This window comes from Elephas maximus, chromosome 22 (assembly GCF_024166365.1).
Source record: "Elephas maximus indicus isolate mEleMax1 chromosome 22, mEleMax1 primary haplotype, whole genome shotgun sequence".
Taxonomy (NCBI): Eukaryota; Metazoa; Chordata; class Mammalia; order Proboscidea; family Elephantidae; genus Elephas; species Elephas maximus.
The window spans coordinates 22,329,097-22,353,087 of NC_064840.1; the positions used below are offsets into that span (position 1 = coordinate 22,329,097).

Below are 23,991 nucleotides of genomic sequence, written 5' to 3' on the forward strand. Positions count from 1 at the left end.
TACTGTTCTGCTTCACCAAGAATTTTCAGGGACAATATTTGGGGGAAACTGGGGGTGAAGCTGAGGCACACATGCGCCCTCTGTTTACGATCAGCTGGGCATGGGGTCAGGTCAACTCAGCATGGGGCTGGGATCTCCATCACGAAGAGTCCTGGTGTGTAACATTAGGGACAAGTTTGTGGATGGAGCTTGGTGATGGTCATGCAGATTGGGGAGGGGACATGGGTGAAATTGGGGTATGTGAGAAAGTGCATGGTCCCAGGCACATAATGGCCCTCTGGTGATCGTCCTTCAGAGACGGTGTCAGAGTAAAATTCAGGATTAGAGTCAGGGTCAGGTCATCACAAGCCAGCTCAGGGGGGAGCGTGGTCTAAGGCTGCCGACGGGTCAGGCTTCCACTCTGACGCAGCCTCCCCTGCCTCCCAGACCCCGCTGTAGATTATATTGATTTTTCTTTTTTAAGAGACTCTAATTTTTAGAGCAGCTTCAGGTTTACAGAAAGAACAGACAGTTCCCATATATCCCCTCTAACAGCTAGCTAGCATTGCCTTACATTTGTTAATTTTGAGGACATTGATTGAAACATTATTACAGACTAAAATCTATAGCTTACATTAAGGTTCACTGTGCTGTACAGTCCTGTGGGTTTCAAAGAAGACATAATGCCAGGTGTCCAACATTACATTATCATACAGAAAAATGCCCGTTACCCATCTCTTCTTGAATCCTTGCCAAGCACTGATCCCTTTACTAGCTCTACAGTTTTGCTTTTTCCATAGTGTCTCATACTTGGAGTCTTACAGTATGTAGATTTTCAGAGTGGCCTCTTGCACTAAGCGAGATGCATTTAACGTCCCTCCATATCTTTTTGTGGCTTTATTGTTTGGTCCTTTTTCTCACTGAATAATATCCCATTGTGTGGATATACCACAGCTCGTGTATTCTTTCACCTATTGCGTCTGGTTCTTGGCAATTTTGGATACAACTGTTGTAAGTATTCGTTTACAGGTTTTTCTGTGCACATAGCTTTCAATTCATTTGGATAAATATCTAGAATCGCAGTTGCTGAGTCTTATGGTAAGCCTATGTTTAGCTTTGTAAGAAATTGCCGAACCATCTTCCAAAGTGACATTTTGCATTCCACATGGCCATGAGTGAGAGGTCTTATTGTTCCACAACCTCACCACCAATTGATGTTGTCAGTCGTATGGATTTTAGTCTTTTTTAGTAGGTGTGTAGTGACTTCTCATTGTTTTAATTTGCAATTTCCTAATAACATATGATGTGGGGCACCTTTTCATGTGCTTACTTGTCATCTACATATCTTCTTTGCTGAGGTGTCCATTTAGATCCTTAGCCCATTTTCTAATTTGTTCTTTGATGTTATTATGTTTTAAGAGTTCATGTTATATCTTGGATAAATGTCCTTTATCAGATCTGTGTTTTATAATGATTTTCTCCCAGTCCTCAGCTTACTAGTACCTTTCACATAGCAGAGTATTTAATTTCAGCGAAGTCCAAATTATCAATTTCTTTTTCTATGGATCATCCTTTTGGATTTGGATCTAAAACTTCGCCATTAAATGCTCCACTGCCTAGATTTTCTTCCATTCTCTTCTAGAAGTTTTATAGTTTTGCATTTAACTTTCAGATTGTTCATCCTTTTGAGTTCATTTTTGTGAAAGGTGTAAGGTCCGTGTCTGTTGTTGTTGTGTGTCATCCATTTGATCCCGACTCCTAGTGACCAAAAAAAAAAAAAAAATTTTTTTTTTTCCTAGTGACCCCATATAGAACTGCCTCATAGAGTTTCCGAGGCTGTAATCCCTACAGAAGCAGATCAGCAGGTCTTGTCTCCTACAGAGACACTGGTGGGTTTGAACACTTGACCTTTCAGTTAGCAGCCAAGCTCTTAACAATTGCACCACCAGGGTTTCATTTTTTGCATGTGTATGTCCAGTTCTTCCCACTCCACATGTACAAGGAACTATCCTTTCTCCATTGAATTCCCTTATTCCCTTGTCAAAGTTCAGTTGACTGTATTTGTGTGGGTGTTTTCTGGGCTCTCTATTCAGTTCCATTGACCTATTTGGCTGAGGCTATATTTTACTGATGATGTGACTGTCCATTCTTCAGAGACACTAGAAGCCACTTCAGGTTGCCTCTGGTTCTCCTTAAATCTCCTGAGTTCCCAGAGGACCTCAATGGTTTCTGCTCCTTAGGGTGAAAAGATGTTTCAGGCTCAACTTGGACCTTATCTGCTTCAGGCCTACAATCGGCCATTTATCCTGGGTGCCCTGATTCCATGTAGTAGGAGGTGGTTGTTTGATGTTTGATCAGGGTACTAGCTCACATCTCTCCTGAAAAAAAGATATTACCAGACCCTCCTAAAGGTGAAGTGATATTTTACCCTGCATGGTCACAGGGGATATTTCCTAGGTTTCCCTTAAAGAATGAAGCTAAAATCCTGGCCAGATCTACCCCAAAATGAGGATACACCCCACAGACTAGGGCTGAGATGCCTGAAGTCAGAGTTGGGGCTGTTAGATGCTTCCAATGGCCAGGGCAGCCCAAGGCAAACTGACCATCCCTGGGGAAATGGGGGTACACCTGTGGACACCCTCTGCCCTCACCCCATGCCTCATTAAGAGTTAGTTTTGGAAATCTGTATAGAAGAAACATCCTGTCCTCTTTCATGGAACTTCCCTCCTTAGCTGGGTAAATGCCCCCAAGACCTCATTCCTATTCCTGGTTGATGGTCAGTAGGAAATCCAGATCCAAGACATTGACTTCCTCCGAGAGCTTCACTTACCAAGAACGTGCTATACACATGGGGCCACTTGCCCTTTCTCTGCTGAGTGGGCAGGTGGGCATGTGGACTGACTGCTGAGCAGATGCCAGCCTGGGGTGGGGGCCAAGGCCTCCCCATCACAGCTGCAGGTGGGCTGGGTGTTGGGAGGGGACATCACAGGGAGGGTTTTTGTACGAGCCTATCTCACAGGGTAATGTATTCGGCAGAGGGACCCAGCTGACTGTCCTAGGTAAGTCTCTTCTCATCCTCTTCTTCTCCACTTCCCTGAAGTTTGGGCAATTTTCTGCTGTTTCTGATTTTTCTGTTTTTCTTGATCTTATCTCTGCCTATGATCAGGGTCTCTCTCAGGAGCCAGTAACAAGGGACCTCGGTCTCTTCCTCTATCTGTTCAGCCTCTCTTCTTGCATCCAGCTTCACCTCCGACCATCAGCCCTCCACCTCTTACCCCACAGGATTGAAGTGTACCTGATGACACTGGGCTTTGTCTTTTTCTCTCAGGGACCTGTTGGGTCCTAAGGTTTGCTCTCCTCCCCCATCTGGGCTTCTCTTATTCCCCTTTTGTCTTTGGGGTTCACTTGGGTCCCCTTTCTCACGGAGGCAAAGGGAACAAGAATTCCTTGAGAGAGTGACTGCCTGGGAGACTCCAGAAGGACCCAGAAAGCTCAGGGCCAAGGATGGGAATGACAGTCATAGGCTCAGGTTCAGATTCCACGGGATGGTGGGACTCAGAGCCCAGGGCCTTGGGACATAGCAGGAGGTGGAGCGGTACCCCCAGACATCATAAGGCTTCCCTGAACAGAGCCTTGAACCACTCAGGACTCAGGGTACCAGGCAGCAGAAAGGACAGAAGAGAGGCTCTGTACCACAGGTCCCAGTGAAGGTCATCCGGGATGGAGTGTGTTGGGGAAGGTGGACCCTAGTCACTCAAAAACGCAAGTCAGTGAAGGCATGGACAGAAGATTCCATGGAATGAAACCACAGATGTAATCAAAAAATCAGAAGGGACCCCCAAAACTGACTCTGAAGATTAAGGGAGACTCCAGGCAGACAGGCTTTCTCTGATCCTGAAACCCCTTCCTTTATGAAGACCCTTTGGGAGAGATAGATTTGGGTGAAAACAGACATCTCGGGGCATATGGCTCAGAAACTCCCAAGACCTACATCAGGTCAGAAACATTTCCAGAATGGACCCCACAGGAGAGTCAGAGAGTACACCTCACCCACTCAGGGATAGACAGACCCAAAACAGACACAGTCGGTATGTCAGAAGGAGGAAGGGAAGGGGTCAGGGTCAGACTTCCGTTGTGGCAGGAGGGGAGATGGGTCTCAGGAACGTAATGGGATGGTGCCAAGGCTCAGGGCCACCAGGTAAGATGAGAATTGTTTAAGGAAGAACTCACACCCACCTCCAGCTTAACTTGCATCCACAGGCTCATCATGGACCCAGCTCCTGAACCCAGATCTGCACCTGGGTCTGGGGAACCCATTTCTCATTCACACCCTGAGGTCAGTGTTCCCCCACTGTGAACACCAGGCCTCTGATCTCCTGCCCCTCTCCCACCCCTGCAGATCAGCCCAAGGCCTCGCCCTCAGTCACTCTGTTCCCGCCGTCTTCTGAAGAGCTCCAGGACAACAAGGCCACACTGGTGTGTCTCATAAGTGACTTCTACCCGGGCACCGTGGTTGTGGCCTGGAAGGAAGACGGCAAAACCATCACCCAGGGAGTGCAGACCACCAAGCCCTCCAAACAGAGCAACAACAAGTATGCTGCCAGCAGCTACTTGACCCTGACGCCTGCCCAGTGGAAGTCTCATAACAGCTACAGCTGCCAGGTCACGCATGAGGGGAGCACCGTGGAGAAGAAGGTGGCCCCTGCAGAGTGTGCTTAGGGCCCTGAACTCCCCTACCCAGGAGGGCCCAGAGGGGCTGGACTCTGGGTAGGGGTTCTCCCATCCACACACCCCTTCTCCATCTTCCACTGTGTCCCTAAACCCATGCCCTGCATCAGCTTAGACTTGATGGACCCCACAACCTCCCTATGTCCAGTTCTCAATAAATATCTGATGTTATCAACGGATGCGTACACTGCTTGCTTGTGTCTGGTCGCATCTGGGAAGTGTTCCCACTTCAGAAGCAGGGACAGTTCTTCCCTTCCTCCCACCCCCAAATATGCAGAGAACAGGGATGAGCTCCCTTTGCTCGGGGAACCGTGAACACAGCAGATGCAGCCCTAGTATGCAGTCTTTGTCACCCAAGAAGGAGAGGAGCTGAGGGACAGACAGTGAGACCCTGAGTACTGCATCAGGGAGAAAGGAGGAGGGTGCCAGGGGCCTTGAGTGCGCTAGAGACAGGTCATGGAAGGAAAGATCCCATTGAGCCAAGAACAAGTCTGAACATGAAATGAGGTTCAATGTCCTGGTTCTATCAAGGGACCCCCGTGGACAGCGTTTACCTAGGGAGGTGTCAGTGGTTTTCCCAACACCAGGGTGCACTGGAAACATTTGGAAAATTCCACATACTCATAAATCCCTGAAATTTTCACACCATGTCTTAGCTACATAAAGACACTGGTAAGTGTCGCAGTAGAGAAACAGCTTCATATTGTGTAACCCAACATATCCCAAATCACGTTGCCCCTTTTCCCCACTTAGGAGTTCCTCCTAACGCTCTGCTTGACAAAGGATTCCCAGGGACAATATTTGGGGAAACTGGGGATGAAGCTGAGGCACACGTGTGTCCTCTGTTTAAGATCAGCTGGGCTTGGAGTCAGGCCAGCTCAACATGGGGCTGGGATATCCATCAGGAAGAGTCTTGGTGTGTAACTTAGGGACAGATTTATGGATGGAGCTTGGTGTTGGTCATGCAGATTAGGGAGGGGACATGGGTGAAATTGGGGTAAGTGAGAAAGTGCATGGTCCCAGGCACATAATGGCCCTCTGGTGATTCTTCTTCAGAGGGGATGTCAGAGTAAAATTCAGGATTAGAGTCAGGATCAGGTCATCATAAGCCAGCTTTGGGGAGAGTGTGGTCTCAGGCTGCCGACGGGTCAGACTTCCACATTGACGCAGCCTCCACTGTCTCCCAGACCCCACTGTGGATTATATTGATCTTTTTTTTTAATAAACTTAAATTTTTAGAGCAGTTTCAGGTTTACAGAAAAATTGTACAGAAAGAACAGAGAGTTTCCCATATATCCCCTCTAACAGCTTTTTTTTTTTTTTTTTAACAGCTAGCTTGCATTTGTTAGTTTCGATGGACATTATTACTGACTAAAGTCTACAGCTTACATTAGGGTTCATTCTTTGTGTCGTACAGTACAGTCCTGTAGGTTTTGCAGAATGCATAATGTCAGGTGTCCAACATTACATTGTCATACGGAATAGCTTTACTTTTTTTAAAATGCCTTTCCATCCACCTATTCATTCTTTCCTCCTCTGCCTGAATCCCTGGGAACCACTCCCCTTTGTTGCTGTGTTTCGAGTTTTGCCTTTGCCAAAATGTCATGCACTTGGAATCAAACAGTGTGTGCCTTTTTCAGACTGGTTTCTTTCACATCCAATATGCATTTAATGTTTTTCCATGCCTTTTTGTGGCTTGACAACTCAATTCTTTTGATCACTGAGTGATAATCCATTGTATGGATGTAACACAGCTTGTTTACTAATTCACCTGCTGAAGGACGTCTTGTTGCTTCACCTGGATAAAGTTGCTATACATTCATGGGCTGGTTTTTGTGTGAACATAAGTTCTACTAAATTCATTTGGGTAAATAGCCAGGAGCACAACTGATGAATCGTATAGTAAACTTACATTTTACTTTGTAAGAAATTGTCACATGGCCCTTCAAGTGGCTTTTTCATTCCCTTCAGCAATGAATGTGAGCTCCTGTTGCTACACATCCTAGCCAGCATTTGGTGTTGTCAGTGTTAGGGATTTCAGCTGTTGTAATGGTTGTGTAGGGCTATCTCATTGTTGTTTGATTTTGCAGCTCCTTAATGGCATATACTTTGGGCCATCTTTTCATATGCTTATTTGTCATCTGTATATCTTCTTTGGTGAGGTGCCTGTTCAGATTCTTTGCCCATTTTTTAATTGGGTTGTTTATTTACTTATGCTTAGTTTTAAGAGTTTTTTTTTATATCTTGGTTAAAATTCCTTTATCAGATGTGTCTTTTGCAAAGATTTTATCTTAATCTGTGGCTTGTTTTTTTCATTCTCTTGACAGTATCTTTTGTAGAGGAGAAATTTTTAATTTCAGTGAATTACAACTTAACAGTGTTTTCATTTATGAATCATGCTTTCAGTGTTGCATCACGAACTCCTCATCGAATGCACCATCACCTAGATTTTCTCCTGTGTAACCTCCTAGAGTTGTATAGTATTTCATTTAACATTTAGATTGGTGGTCCATTTGGAGTTCGGTTTTGTGAAAGGTGCAAAATCTGTTTATTTTTGCACATGTTTGTCCAGTTGTTTCAGCACTGTTTCTTCAAAAGGTTATCATTTCTCTGTTGAATTCACCTACTCCTTTGTCAAAGGACAGTTGACAATACTTGTGTGGGTCTATTTCTGGACTATTTATTCTGTCCCATTCACCTACCTGGCTGAGATTCTATTTTATTGATGATATGAATGTCTCATTTTTTGAGACTGAGACCCTCTTTATGTATGTCCTGGGTCCTCCTGACCTCCTGAGACCCCAGAGGACTTTGATAGATTCCTGCTTTCTGTGGTGACAAGCTGTTCCAGACTCATTTTGTACCTTGCCTACTTCAGGCCAGAAATTGTCCATTTACCCTTGGTGCCCTGATTCTCTGTCATGGGAGATGGTATTTGGACACCACAATCAAGGTGCCAGCTCACATTTCACCTTTGACCAACACACTAAGACAGACACTCAAGACACTCAACCAATCTTCAGGCCGTATTATAGCCTTTGTAGTGACAGGGAATATTTTCTAGGTCTTTCTGGAGGAATGACACTGGCATTTCCTACTGGGAATACAGGCCAGGTCCTCCCTAAACAGAGGGCATGCCCAGAGGGATGGGGCTGAGATGCCAGAGTCACAGCTTCCAATGACCATCGCACCCCAAGACAACCTGCACATCCCTGGAGAGACTGGGGTAAACCTGTGGAAACCCTCTGCCCTCACCTCATGTCTCATCAAGGGTTAAAGTTATGTGAACTTAATATAGAGAGACATCCTGCTCTGTTCCATGGAGTTTCACTCCTCAGTGTGATTAAAAATAAAAAAAAATTTTTTTTTTTTTAAGTGCCCCCTAAAAACTCATTCCTATTCCCGAGTATTCGTCTATCGGACACCAACTTCCTCCAGGAGCCTCGTTTTCCAGGGTTGTGTTTGTGCACACAGAGTCACCTGCTTCATCTCTGTTGGGTGGGCAGGTGGGCATGTGGCCTCACTGCTGAGCAGATGCCAGCCTAGGATGGGGGCCAAGACTTCCCCATCACAGCTGCAGGTGGGTTGGGAGAGGGGAGGCTGGGACTGGGGCATCACAGAGAGGGTTTTTGTACGAGCCTATGTCACGGTGTTGGGTGTTCGGCGGAGGGACCCAGCTGACCATCCTAGGTGAGTCTCTTCCTATCCCCTGTTTCCCTGCTTCCCCAGTGTTCTGAGCAATTCTGTGCTATTTTGGCAATGTTCGGTGTTTTATCTCTGCCTAGGGTCAGAGACTCACTCAGAAGCTGGTCTCAGCAAACCCTGGCCTCTTCCCCTCCCTTTTCGGACCCCTGTTGTGCCTCCAGCTGTCACCAGCAGCCCTTCACTTCTGACCCCACAGGCAGACCTCATCCTTCTCTCTGAGGGGCATGCTGGGCCCTAAGATTTGTTCTGTCCTGTCTTCCCCCAATGGGCTTCTTTTAGTCCCCTCAGCCTGTGGAAGATCCTTGGGGTCCTTGTATCAGAGAAAAAATGGAATGAGTGGCCACTGAGAGGTGACCACCTAGAGACTCTAGAGGACCTGTAACTCTCAGGGTAGAGGCTGGGGACCATAAGTCAGAGGCTCAGGGCTGGGTTCCCCTGGACTATGGAACATATGGAATGTGACAGGAGGTGGAGGGATCCACCAACCAGCATGGGCCTGCCCTGCGCAGAGCCCCGAACCACCTCTGACTTGGTGGGAGACAGGACAGAGGAGAAGGCTTCAGACACCAAAACTGAGGGAGGGTTATCAGGGACAGCATATGAGGGGGGCAGTGAATCCTGGGTCTCTGCAGGAGACATTGGCTCAAACGCACAAGGCACTAAAGGAAAAGGCAACAGATGCCATGGAAAGAAATTACAGATATGGCCAAGAAGTCAGACGGGAACCCCCAAACTAACTCTGCAGTATAAGACAGACCCCAGACAGACTTCCCCTGATCTGCAAACTTCTTCTCTTATGAAACACCCTTCAGGAGAGACAGATTAGGGGAAAACAGCACATGCACCAGGGTCCACTGAGAACCTGCATCAGGTTACAAATGTTCCCAGAGCGGATCCCACAGGACAGCCAGAGAGTTTACATGACCCGCTCAGGGACAGACAGAACCCAGACAGATCTCGTCAGAATGTCTGGAAGACCCTGGGCAGGGGTCAGAGACAGACTTCTGGGTGGGGGAGGGGGGAGGCCATGGGAGATAGATTTGGGGAAGGTGATGAGAAGGTGTCTAGGCTCAGGGCCCCCAGGTGAGATGGGAGTGGTTTGAGCAAAACTCCACACCCACCTCTACACAGACGTGGATCCTCCAGCTCATCATGGACCCAGCTCCTGAACCCAGATCTGCACTTGGGTCTGGGGAACGCATATCTCACTCGCACTCTGAGGTCAAAGTCTCCCCACTGTGGACACCAGGCCTCTGATCTCCTGCCCCTCTCCCACCCCTGCAGATCAGCCCAAGGCCTTGCCCTCAGTCACTCTGTTCCCGCCGTCTTCTGAAGAGCTCCAGGACAACAAGGCCACACTGGTGTGTCTCATAAGTGACTTCCACCCAGGCACCGTGGTTGTGGCCTGGAAGGAAGATGGTAACGCCATCACCCAGGGAGTGCAGACCACCAAGCCCTTCAAACAGAGCAACAAGTATGCTGCCAGCAGCTACTTGACCCTGACGCCTGCCCAGTGGAAGTCTCATAACAGCTACAGCTGCCAGGTCACACACGAGGGGAGCACCGTGGAGAAGAAGGTGGCCCCTGCAGAGTGTGCTTAGGGACCTGAGCTTCCGTACCCAGGAGGGCCCAGAGGGGCTAGACTCTGGGTAGGGATTCTCCCATCCACACACCCCTTCTCCCACAACTCCCCACAGTGTCCCTACACCCCCACCCTGCGTCAGCTCAGACCTGGGTGGACCCTACAACCTCCCCGTGTCTATTTCTTCTCAGTAAAGATCTGACGTTATCATCCAATGTGTCCGATGATCATCTGTGTATGATTGCATCTCTGGGGAGGGTCCCCACTCTAGGGGAAGGGGAGCTCCTGGGTGGAACCCCCGTCTCCTGACGTCCTCCCCGCACAACACACAGGGAACCAGGATGAGCTCCATATTCTGAGGGAACCTTGACCACAGCAGGTACACAGTCCTGTCCACCCAGGAAGGAGAGGGACCAAGGAAGAGGAATGCAGTAGGGTTGAACCCTGAATATCACACTGGGGAGAAAATGAAGAGAGTCCCAGGGGCCCAGGAGGAGGCTGGAGACAGGCAATGGGAGGAAAGAGACCCTTGAGCTGAGACCAAGGTCTGAGCACGAGATTAGGTCCCACTTTCAGGTTCTGGATGAGGGGCCCAGGCAGGAGAGCATTTACTAGGGAAGAGGTCAGTGGCTGTGCCTCACCAGGGAGTCGTGGCAAGGTTGGGGAAATGCCACATAGACATGGGAATTTCTCAGATTTTCAGAACGCATATTAGCCAAGTAGAGCGACTGAAAGTTCTGCAGCAGTTTCACATTGTGTCACCCAGCTTTTCCCCGATACTGTTGGCCATCTTGTCCCCCTTAGAAAGTTCTAGAATATCCTGAAACACTGGTGTTCCATGGACACTCACTGGTGGGGGAGCCTGGAGTGAGGCTGAGGATCTGACTTTTATCATCCTACGCGTACAATGCCTGTCTATGTCTGGTCGCATCTGGGAAGTATCCCCACTCCAGGGGAAGGGGCAACTCTTGCCTTCCTCCCACACTCCAACATGCAGGGAACAAGGATGAGCTCCATGTGCTAGGGGAACCATGAGCACAGCAGGGATTGTCCCTGCCTGTGCAGACCTGCTTTGCAGTCTTTGTCACCCAAGAAGGAGAGGAGCTGAGGGACAGACAGTGAGACCCTGAGTACTGCATCAGGGAGAAAAGAGGAGGGTCTCAGGGGCCGTGAATGCTCTAGAGACAGGTTATGGAAGGAAGGAGTGCCACTGAGCCAAGACAAGGTCTGAGCACGAGACGAGGTTCAATTTCCTGGTTCCCTCAAGGGACTCAGGTGGACAGCATTTACCTGAGGAAGTGTCGGTGGTTTTCCCAACACCAGGGTGCACTGGAAATACCTGGAAAATTCCACATAGTCATGAATCCCTGAAATTTTCACACCATATCCTAGCTACATAAAGACACTGATAAGTGTTGCGGTAGAGAAACAGCTCATATTACGTAACCCAACACATCCCAAATCATGTTGCCCCTTTTCCCCCACTTAGGAGTTCCTCCTAATGCCCTGCTTCACAAAGCATTCCCCGGGGACAATATTTGGGGAAACTGGGGATGAAGCTGAGGTACACATGTGCCCTCTGTTTAAGATCAGCTGGGCATGGGGTCAGGTCAGCTCAGCAAGGGGCTGAGATCCCCATCATGAAGAGTCTTGATGTGTAACTTTAGGGACAGATTTATGGATGGAGCTTGGTGATGGTCATGCAGATTGAGGAAGGGACTTGGGTGAAATTGGGGTATGTGAGAAAGTGCATAGTCCCAGGCACATAATGGCCCTCTGGTGATTCTTCTTCAGAGGGGATGTCAGAGTAAAATTCAGGGTTAGAGTCAAGGGTGAGGTCATTCCAGGCCAGCTCAGGGAGGAGTGTGGTCTCAGGCTGCCAACGGGTCAGGCTTCCACATTGACGCAGCCTCCCCTGCCTCCCAGACCCCACTGTAGATTATATTGATTTTTCTTTTTTAGTAGACTTTAATTTTTAGAGCAGCTCCAGGTTTACAGAAAAATTGTGCAGAAAGAACAGAGAGTTTCCATATATCACCTCTAAGAGCTAGCTTGCATTATCTTACATTTGTTAATTTTGAGGACATTGATTGATGCGTTATTACTGACTAAAATCTATAGCTTACATTAAGGTTCACTGATTGTGCTGTACAGTCCTGTGGATTTCGAACAATGCGTATTGTCAGGTGTCTAACATTACATTATCATACAGAAAAATGCCCTATGCTCTACGGATTCACCCCTTACCCCTCTCTTCCTGAATCCTTGGCAACCACTCATCTTTTTCCTATATCTAGAGTTTTGCTTTTTCCATAATATCTTATGCTTGGAGCCATACAGTATGTAGATTTTCAGAGTGGCCTCTTGCACTAAGCAAGACACATTTAACATTCCTCCATATCTTTTTGTGGCTTTATTGTTCGATTCTTTTTATCACTGAATAATATCCCATCGTGTGGATATACCACAGCTCGTGTATTCTTTCACCTGTTGCTTCTGATTCTTGGCAATTTTGGATATAACTGTTGTAAGTATTCGTTTACAGGTTTTTCTGTGCACATAGCTTTCAATTCATTTGGATAAATATCTAGAATCGCAGGTGCTGAGTCTTATGGTAAGCCTATGTTTAGCTTTGTAAGAAATTGCCGAACCATCTTCCAAAGTGACTGTACCATTTTGCATTCCACATGGCCATGAGTGAGAGGTCTTGTTGTTCCACAACCTCACCACCAATTGATGTTGTCACTCTTATGGATTTTAGTCTTTTCAGTAGGTGTGTAGTGGCATCTCATTGTTTTAATTTGCAATTTCCTAATAACATATGATGTGGGGCACCTTTTCATATGCTTACTTGTCATCTACATATCTTCTTTGCTGAGGTGTCCATTTAGATCCTTAGCCCATTTTCTAATTTGTTATTTGATGTTATTTGGTGTTACGAGTTCATGTTATATCTTGGATAAATGTCCTTTATCAGATCTGTGTTTTATAATGATTTTCTCCCAGTCTTCAGCTTATCTTTTCATTCACTTACTAGTACCTTTCACATAGAAGAGTATTTAATTTCAGCGAAGTCCGAATTATCAATTTCTTTTTCTATGGATCATCCTTTTGGATTTGGATCTAAAACTTCACCATCAAATGCTCCACTGCCTAGATTTTCTTCCATTCTCTTCTAGAAGTTTTATAGTTTTGCATTTAACTTTCAGATTGTTCATCCTTTTGAGTTCATTTTTGTGAAAGGTGTAAGGTCCGTGTCTGTTGTTGTTGTGTGTCATCCATTTGATCCCGACTCCTAGTGACCCCATAGGACACAGTAGAACTGCCTCATAGAGTTTCCTAGGCTGTAATCCCTACAGAAGCAGATCGGCAGTTCTTGTCTTCTGCAGAGACACGGGTGGGTTGAAACACCTGACCTTTCAGTTAGCAGCCAAGCTCTTAACAATTGCACCACCAGGGTTTCATTTTTTGCATGTGTATGTCCAGTTCTTCCCACTCCACATGTACAAGGAACTATCCTTTCTCCACTGAATTCCCTTATTCCCTTGTCAAAGTTCAGTTGACTGTATTTGTGTGGGTGTTTTCTGGGCTCTCTATTCAGTTCCATTGACCTATTTGGCTGAGGCTATATTTTACTGATGATGTGACTGTCCATTCTTCAGAGACACTAGAAGCCACTTCAGGTTGCCTCTGGTTCTCCTTAAATCTCCTGAGTTCCCAGAGGACCTCAATGGTTTCTGCTCCTTAGGGTGAAAAGATGTTTCAGGCTCAACTTGGACCTTATCTGCTTCAGGCCTACAATCGGCCATTTATCCTGGGTGCCCTGATTCCATGTAGTAGGAGGTGGTTGTTTGATGTTTGATCAGGGTACTAGCTCACATCTCTCCTGAAAAAAAGATATTATCAGACCCTCCTGAAGGTGAAGTGATATTTTACCCTGCGTGGTCACAGGGGATATTTCCTAGGTTTCCCTTAAGGAATGAAGCTAGAATCCTGGCCAGATCTACCCCAAAATGAGGATACACCCCACAGACTAGGGCTGAGATGCCTGAAGTCAGAGTTGGGACTGTCAGATGCTTCCAATGGCCAGGGCAGCCCAAGGCAAACTGACCATCTCTGGGATGTACACCCTCTGCCCTCACCCCATGTCTCATCGAGTTAGTTTTGAAAATCTATATAGAAGAAACATCCTGTCCCCTTTCATGGAACTTCCCTCCTTAGCTGGGTAAATGCCCCCAAGACCTCATTCCTATTCCTGGTTGATGGTCAGTGGGAAAACCAGATCCAAGACATTGACTTCCTCCGAGAGCTTCACTTACCAGGAACGTGCTGTGCACATGGGGCCACTTGCCCTTTCTCTGCTGAGTGGGCGGCTGGGCGTGTGGACTGACTGCTGAGCAGATGCCAGCCTGGGGTAGGGGCCAAGGCTTCCCCCATCACAGCTGCAGGTGGGCTGGGTGTTGGGAGGGGACATCACAGGGAGGGTTTTTGTACGAGCCTATCTCAGAATGTATTGTGTTCGGTGGACGGACCCTGCTGACTGTCCTAGGTAAGTCTCTTCTCATCCCCTTCTTCTCTACTTCCCCGAAGTTTGACCAATATTCTGCTGTTTTTGATTTTTTCTTTTTTTTCTTGATCTTATCTCTGCCTGTCATCAGAGTCTCTCTCAGGAGCCAGTCATAAGGGACCACTTTCAGAACACATATTAGCCAAGGACAGTGACTGAAAGTTCTGCAGTACAAAAACAGTTTCACGTTGTGTCACTCAGCATTTCCCAGATCATGTTTACCATCTTGTCCACCATATGAAGTTCTAGCATATTCTGAAACACTGGTGTTCCATGGACACTGGTGAGCAGTGTGAGGTGAGGCTGAGACACAGAGGCACCCTCTGTATAGGACCGGTCCGATGTGGGGTCAGGTCAGGCTCTGGGTTAATCCTCACATAGTGCTGGGATCTGGGTCATGAAGAGTCCTGGCATCTAAATCAGGTTAATGCAGAGTTATGGGCAAGTTTATGAATGGAGCTTGGGGATGGTCACAAAGCATGAGGGGAAGACAAGGATGAAATTGGAGGAAATGAAAAAGTGAGCCATCCCAGGCCCACTATGGGCCCCTGATGATGTCACTTAAGGATGCTCCAGAGCAGACTCAAGATCTGGGTCAGAGCTGGTCAGACGGGGCCAGGGCAGGGGAGTGTGGCTTTGGGGCTACAAGCAACATCATGTTTCCACAGTGACACAGCCCCCCCGCCAGACACCACTGAGATTATATAGAGTTTTCTTTTTTAACAAACTTTATTATTTAAACCAGTTTTAGGTTTACAGAAAAGGTGTGCAGAAAGAACAAAGAGTTCCCATATATCCCCTCTAACAGCTAGCTTTCATTATTATGGTACATTTGTTACTATTGGTGAACATATATTCATTCATTATTAGTAACCAAAGTCCACAGTTTACATTAGGTTCCCTCTTTGTGTTGTACAGCTCTACGGGTTTTGACAAATAATATCATGCATCCATCATTGGAATTGTTTTACTGCCATAAAAATGACCTGTGCTAGACCTACATCATCCTGAGACCAGAAGAACTAGTTGGTGCCCGGCCACAATCGATGACTGCCCTGACAGGGAGCACAACAGAGAACTCCTGAGGGAACAGGAGATCAGTGGCATGCAGACCCCAAATTCTCATAAAAAGACCATACTTAATGATCTGACTGAGACTAGAGGAATTCCGGTGGCCATGGTCCCCAGACCTTCTGTTGGCACAGGACAGGAACCATCCCCAAAGACAACTCATCAGACATGAAAGGGACTGGTCAGCGGGTTGGAGAGAGATGCTGATGAAGAGTGAGCTAATTATATCAGGTGGACACTTGAGATTGTGTTGGCAACTCTTGTCTGGAGAGGGGATGGGAAGATAGAGAGAGAGGGAAGCTGGCAAAATTGTCACGAAAGGAGAGACTGAAAGGGCTGACTCAATCGGGGGAGAGCAAGTGGGAGTACGGAGTAAGATGTATGTAAACTTATATGTGACAGACTGATTGGATTTGTAAACGTTCACTTGAAACTTAATAAAAGTTAATTAAAAAAAAAAGGAGAATGAAGAACACCAAGGTCACACGATAACTATGAGCCCAAGAGACAGAAAGGGCCACATGAACCAGAGACTTACATTATCCTGAGACCAGAACAACTAAGTGGTGCCCGGCCACAACCGATGACTGCCCTGACAGGAAGCACAACAGAGAACCCCTGAGGGAGCAGGAGATCAGTGGGATGCAGACCCCAAATTCTCATAAAAAGACCAGACTTAATGGTCTGACTGAGACTAGAAGAATCCTGGTGGTCATGGTCCCCAAACCTTCTGCTGGCCCAGGACACGAACCATTCCCAAAGACAACTCATCAGACATGGAAGGGACTGGACAATGGGTTGGAGAGAGATGCTGATGAAGAGTGAGCTACTTGTATCAGGTGGACACTTGAGACTGTGTCGGCATCTCCTGTCTGGAGGGGAGACAGGAGGGTAGAGAGGGTTAGAAACTGGCAAGATTGTCACGAAAGGAGAGACTGGAAGGAGGGAGCGGGCTCACTCATTGGGGGAGAGTAAGTGGGAGTACGGAGTAAGGTGTATATAAGCTTATATGTGACAGACTGACTTGATTTGTAAACTTTCATTTAAAGCACAATAAAAACTATTTAAAAAAAAAAAATGACCTGTGCTGCATTTATTCACTAACCCCTTTGCCTGAATCCTTGGCAACCACTCATCTTTTTTCCTATCTCTATAGTTTCACCTTTTCCAGAATACAGTCATAACCTGCATAACTTCCATTCAGGCAATGTCTGACTGCAAATATGTTCATGGTCCAATAAAGTTATAATAACCAAAAAAAAACAAACCTAGTGCCGTCCAGTCGATTCCGACTCATAGGGTCACTATGAGTCGGAATCGACTCGAAGGCAGTGGGTTTGGTTTGGTTTTTGGTTAGTAACCCTATAAAAAAAAAAAAAAAACTAGTGCCATCGACTATAGGACAGAGTAAAACTGCCCCACAGAGTTTCCAAGGAGCCCCTGCTAAATTCGAACTGCCGACCCTTTGGTTAGCAGCCGTAGCACTTAACCACACGCCACCAGGGTTTCCGTAAAGTTATAATAGAATTCAGAAATCACAGTCAGAGAAAAGGATGTAGCAGATATAACCTGAAATGAAAGAAAAAAAATCTCCATGCTGTTATAGGATTGGCTCCACTGAAAGCTACAAGGCCAACAAAAATGGGAGAGGCACCTAGATCAGATATGGAGAAACTGCTAATGGATTGAAGACCAAACACAAAAGCAAATCTGTCTCAGGACTTTGACGGTCACTGCCAAGGCACGAAACTTGTTCGAGATGCTTAAAAAAAAAAAAGGACCAGACTACGACATCGAGTTTAGTGCTAGCCCTGGGTGGTTCATGCACTTCAAACATTCTCTATCCCATAGGGTTGCTATGAGTTGGAATCGACTCGACGGCAGTAGGTAGTGGGTTGGGTTAATGTGAAAGTGAGTGGTGAGTCTGCTAGTGCTCATGCAAAGGCAGCCTCAGAATTTGGTGAAACCTTAGATAAATTAGGTGTTTGCACATTCAAATCACATAATATCCTATCTCACAGAAGGTATTGTGGATATTAAGTGAGGCTTGACTGTACTTAGATTCATTTAGCTTTTTCACAATGGGTTCTTAGCCATATGCATTTGGGTTCCTCCATATCTTTCCAGAGGAGCTTTGGTGGTACATACAGTTAAGTGTTCACCTGATAAGAGCAGTTCCTAGAGAGAAAAGCCTAGAGATCTGCTTCCATAAGGATTACACAATAGAAAAACCTTAGGGCAGTTGTACTCTGTCACATGGCATCACTATGAGATGAAATCATCTTGATGCCACCCAATAGCATGTTTTTCAATAGCTTGTTAGCTCATTCTTGTTATCACTGAGTAATACTCCATTCTATGGATATACCACAGCTTGTTGCTTTTTTCACCTATTGAAGGATATCTTGGTTGCTTCCAATTTTTGGCAATTATGGATAAATCTGCTATAAACATTCACTTGCAGGTTTTTGTGTGAACATAAGCTTTCAATTCATTTGTGTAAATACCTAGGAGAGCAATTCCTGGATCATAAGTTAAGACCAAAAAGGATGTCAGAAGGGGCTCTGAAGCTTGCTCTTGAACACTGAGTAGCTAAAGCAAAAGGAAGAAATGATGAAGTGGAAGAACTGAACAGAAGATTTCAAAGTTCAGCTGGAGTCAGGGCCAAGATGCCGGAGTAGTCAGATGCTTCCTGTGGTCCCTCTTACAACAAAGACTCAAAAAAAACAAGTGAACTGATTATATATGACAATCTAGGAGCCTTAAACATAGAAGGCAAAGTTGAGGAATCAGACTGAGTGTCAGGGCATGGAAGAGACAGTTCAGAAGCAGCGAGGACTTGCCGGACTTGACTTGGTAGGAACTAGCATCCTGCAGGCTGGATCTGCTGGTGTAAGCGCAGTGAGACAAACAGTGGTGTTCAGGACACGTTTTCCACATCAGGAGAGACTGAGAGGCAGAGAGTCCACTCAGAGGTCCAGAATCACCGAAAAAGATAAGGACATGTGTCTAATCTACCGCACAGACCAAAACACACCCCTTTAGGGAAAAAAACTCTCTCCCACTTTCCTAACCCCTCCCTGCTCTGCACCCGGTCCTGAGCTAGCTTCAGTGATAGCCACTTTCCCTGGGTTGGAATTAGGACCTGTCATGCCCCATGAGCCATTCTCCCAGCCTTGGAGAAGGAACAAATTAACAAACAGAGAAAAAATAACCTGCCTGCTCTCCTAAACTGGGAACTCAGGGCAGACACAGCTCCTTTGCCTAGACACAGGCATAAGGGATCAATGGACTTTGAATGCCTTTCGCCCCTGCATACACCCATGTGGACCTGTTTCAACAGCATAGGCCCTCATTAGCACAGTACAACAGGATATACACCTGAAGTCTAACTTCAACTGTTTCAGCTATATGCTGGAGAGGCAAATTCATGACATTTGATACCACTCTGCCTATTAAGCAGGGTTCTTACCTACCCACAGCAGGGGCCTGAGGACTGGTGCCTCCACCCATGGCACAAAGCCACTGGCAACTGGGGTCCAATGATAAATTGTGCCTCCCAGTCCTTACAGCCAACAGCATTGGGTGCCCATAGTCTGGCTGCAAAACTCATCCACCTACCCACTCTAGGGAACAGGGACATGCTTTCCTTGCAGACACTCAGGGGCAGTTGTCAGCCTCCTGCTTTTCTCAGTGGGTGACCTCCTACTGCAGCCAGATACCTGTGCCTACACCAACCACCCCTGCTTGTCTAAGACTGTAGGTGAGAGCCTGCACCACACACTTCGTGACTGACCAGCTGGACACCTGAACTGAATCCATACAAGAAAAAGTAAACAGACTCCTGGACTCATATACCTAGTAACAGCTCTAACCACCTGGTGACAGGATGTTAGAGCTTCAAAGACAGAAATAATCAAGCTACCTCACTCAGGCGGCCTATATGGGCATATGAAAACAAAACAAAACAAGAAGCTAGAACACAGCAAGCAAACATAAATAAATATAATAACTTATTTATGGCACAGAGACCACAGTCAATATCAAATCACATAAAGGGGCAGACCATGATGGCTTCATCAAGCTCCCAAAACAAAGAATCAAGAAATCTTCCAGATGAAGGTAACTTCCTGGAATTACCAGAGGTAGAATACAAAACATTAATATACAGAACTCTTCAAGAGATCAGGAAGGAGATCATGTGAAACTCAGAACAAGCCAAGCAACACACAGACAAGGCATTAGAGGGACTTAAGAAGATTACAGAAGAGCATACAGACAAATTTAAGAGGCCGCAAGAATACATAGACAGACATCAAACAGAAATCCAGAAGCTTAACAATAAAATTTCAGAATTACAAAACTCAATAGAAAGTCATAGGAGTAAAATTGAGGAAATGGAAGTCAGAATTAGTGAGATAGAAGGTAAAGCACTAGACACCAGACACCAAAGTATTTGACGAAAAATCAGATAAAAGAATTTTAAAAATGAAGAAACCCTAAGAATTATGTGGAACTCTATTAAGAGGAATAACCTATGTGTGATTGGAGTACCAGAAGAGGGGAGGATAAAAGAAAATGCAGAGAGAATTGTTGAGGATTTATTGGCAGAAAACTTCCCTGATATCATGAAAGATAAGACGATATCTATCCAGGGCCTTCATCGAAACCCACACAATGTACACCCCAAAAGAAATTCACCAAGACATATTATAATCAAACTTGCCAAAACCAAAGATAAAGAGAGAATTTTAAGAGCAGCTAGGGATAAAAGTTACCTACAAAGGAGAGTCAGTAAGACTAAGCTTGGACTACTCAGCAGAAACATGCAGGCAACAAAGCAATGGGATGACATATATAAAGCCTTGAAGGAAAAAAATTGCCAGCCAAGAATTATATATCCAACAAAACTTTCTCTCAAATATGAAGGCGAAATTAGGACAGTTCCAGATAGACAGAAGTTTAGGGAATTTGCAAATATCAAACCAAAATTACAAGAAATATTAAAGGAAGTCCTCTGGTTAGAAAATCAATAACATCAGATTACAACCCAAGATTCAAACACAGGACAGAACAACCAGATATCAACCCACATAGAAAAATCACACACATACACAAAAAGTCAAAGCTCAAACACTCAAAACAGGGAAACAGAGATGTCATTATGTAAAAGATGACAACATTGAATCAAAACAGAAGGACTAAAAAATGTAGTCATAGGTCTTTCATATGGAGAGGCAGTCAAGATTTGTTTAAACTTAGAAAATTAGGGGTAAATATTAAGATAACCACAAAGGAAACTAACAATCCTACACATCAAGAAAAAAAAAAATACAAAAGGAACACAATGAAAAAAAGGAAGAGAAATATATATATATAAAGAAAAATGACTCAGTACAGAAAATTAAGTGGAAAAAAGAAGCTGTCAACAACACACACCAAAAAAAAAGACATCAAAATGACAGCAATAAACTCATACCTATCCATAATTATGCTGAATGTAAATGAACTAAATGCACCAATAAAGAGACAGAGAGTGGAAGAATGGATTAAAAAACATTATCTATACGCTGCCTACCAGAGACACACCCTTAGACTTAAAGCCACAAAAAACTAAAACTCAGAGGATGAAAAAAACATATATCAAGCAAACAACAATCAAAAAAGAGCAAGAATGGCACTATTAATTTCTGACAAAATAGGCTTTAAAGTAAAATCCACCACAAAGGATAAGAAATTGAAAAAATAATTTAAAAACTCCCAACAAATAAAAGCCCTGGCCCTGACATCTTCACTGGAGAATTCTACCAAACTTTCAGAAAAGAGTTAACACCACTACTACTAAAAGTATTTCAGAGCATAGAAAAGGATGGAATACTCCCAAACTCATTCTATGAAGCCAGTATGACCCTGATACCAAAACTAAACCCATTCCTAAAGCCAACTCTTCAGACAAAGATTAGACTGGACTATAAGACATAAAATGATACTGGTGAGGAGTGTGATTCTTAGCCCAAGTAGACACATAAGACTATGTGGTCAGCTCTTGTCTGGAGGTGAGATGAGAAGGCAAAGGGGGACAGGAGCTGGATGAATGGACACGGGAAATACAGAGTGGAGAGGAGGAGTGTGCTGTCACATTATAGGGAGAGCAACTTGGGTCACATAACAATGTGGGTATACGTTTTTGTATGAGAAACTGACTCAAATTGTAAACCCTCACTTAAAGCACAATTAAAAAAAAAAAAAAGAAGAAAAGCTCAGCTCGAGAAGACAAAATAAAGTATTATAATGACAGGTGCAAAGACCTAGAGATAGAAAAGCAAAAGGGAAGAACACGCTTGGCATTTCTCAAGCTGAAAGAACTGAAGAAAAATTCAAGCCCCGATTTGCGATATTGAAGGATTCTACGAGGAAAATAATAAATGATGCAGGAAGCATCAAAAGAAGATGGAAAGAATGTACAGTCACTATACCAAAAGAAATCGGTCTATGCTCTATGATTTCAAGAGGTAGCATAAGATCAGGAACCAATGGTACTGAAGGAAAGAACCCAAGCTGCACTGGAGGCATCAGCAAAAAACAAGGCTCCAGGAATTGACAGGACATCAATTGAGATGTTTCAAGAAACAGATGCAGCACTGGAAGCGCTCACTCTTCTATGCCATGAAATTTGGAACACAGCTACCTGGCCAACCTACTGAAAGAGGTCTGTATTTATGCCTATTCCACATAAATATGGTGATCCAACTGAATGCAGAAATTATCGAACAATATTATTAATACCACACACAAGAAAAATTTTGCTGAAGATCATTCAAAAGTGACTGCAGCAGTATATTGACAGGGAACTGCCAGAAATTCAAAGCAGATTCGTAAGATAGACGATGTGGAACCAGGGATATCATTGCTGATATCAGAGGGACCCTGGCTGAAAGCAGAGCATACCAGAAAGATGTTTACCTGTGTTTTATTGACTATGCAAAGGCATTAGACTGTGTGGATCATAATAAATTATGGATAACATTGCAAAGAATGGGAATTCCAGAACACTTAATTGTGCTCAGGAGAACCTGTACATAGATCAAGAGGCAGTCGTTCAAACAGAACAAGGGGATACTGCGTGGTTTGAAGTCAGGAAAGGTGTGTGTCAGGGTTGTATCTTTTCACCATACCTATTAAATCTGTATGCGGAGCAAATAATCCAAGAAACTGGACTATATGAAGAACGGGCATCAGGGCTGGAGGAAGATTCATTCGATAACCCATGATATGCAGAAGACACAACCTTCCTTGCTGAAAGTGAAGAGAACTTGAAGCACTTAGTGATTAAGATCAAAGACCACAGCCTTCAGTATGGATTACACCTCAACATAAAGAAAACAAAAATCCTCACAACTGGATCAATAAGTAACATCATGACAACGGAGGAAAGATTGAAGTTGTCAAGGATTTCATTTTACTTGGATTCACAGTCAACACCCATGGAAGTAGCAGTCAAGAAATCAAAAGACAAACTGCATTAAGCAAATCCACCACAAAAGATCCGTTTAAAGTGCTGAAAAGCAAAGATGTCACCTTGAAGACTGAGGTGTGCCTGACCCAATCCAAGGTGTTTTCAATCACCGCATATGCATGCAAAAGCTGGACAACGAAAGAAGACCAAAGAAGGTCTTCAGGGTGATGGTGAAGAATATCGAATATACCATGGACTGCAAAAAGAACAAACAAATCTGTCTTGGAAGAAGTACAACCAGAATGCTCCTTAGAAGCAAGGATAGTGAGACTACATCTCACATACTTTGGACATATTATCAGGAGGGATCAGTCCCTGGAGAAGGACACCATGCTTGGTAAAGTAAGGGCTGGCAAAAAAAAGGAAGTCCCTCAACAAAACGGACTGACACAGTGGCTGCAAGAATGGGCTCAAGCATAACCATGGTTGTGAGAAAGGCACAGGACCAGGCAGTGTTTCGTTCTGTTTACATAAGATGGGTATGAGTCGTAATGAATTTGACGGCACCTAACAACGACAACAACAACATAGTAAGCCTATGATTAGTTTTGTAAGAACCTGCCAAACTGTCTTCCAAAATGGCTACACCATTTTGCATTCCCACCAGTGACGAACGAGAGTTCTTATTGCTCCACATCCTAGCCAGCACTTGATGTTTTCAGTGTTTTGGATTTTATCCCTTTTAACCGGTGTATAGTAGTATCTCGATGAGCCTTGGTGGCGCAGTGGTTAAAGTGCAGTGCTGCTCTGCTGCTAGCCGAAATGTAGGCAGTTTGATCCAGCACTCTGTAGGAGAGAGATGTGGCAGCCTGCTTCCATAAAGATTACAGCCTTGGAAACCTT

The 23,991-nt window shown here is 45.1% G+C and overlaps 2 gene segments (V, D, J or C); both read left to right on the plus strand.

Annotated features, from left to right (window-relative positions):
• The first annotated feature begins 2,827 nt into the window (after positions 1–2,827).
• LOC126066084 (immunoglobulin lambda constant 6-like) lies at positions 2,828–4,882 on the plus strand. The segment is given in 3 exon segments: positions 2,828–2,863; positions 2,999–3,038; positions 4,379–4,882. Coding segments are annotated over 3 exon segments (396 nt in total).
• Positions 4,883–7,864: 2,982 nt separating this feature from the next.
• LOC126066085 (immunoglobulin lambda constant 7-like) lies at positions 7,865–10,013 on the plus strand. The segment is given in 3 exon segments: positions 7,865–7,933; positions 8,328–8,397; positions 9,697–10,013. Coding segments are annotated over 3 exon segments (456 nt in total).
• Positions 10,014–23,991: the final 13,978 nt, after the last annotated feature.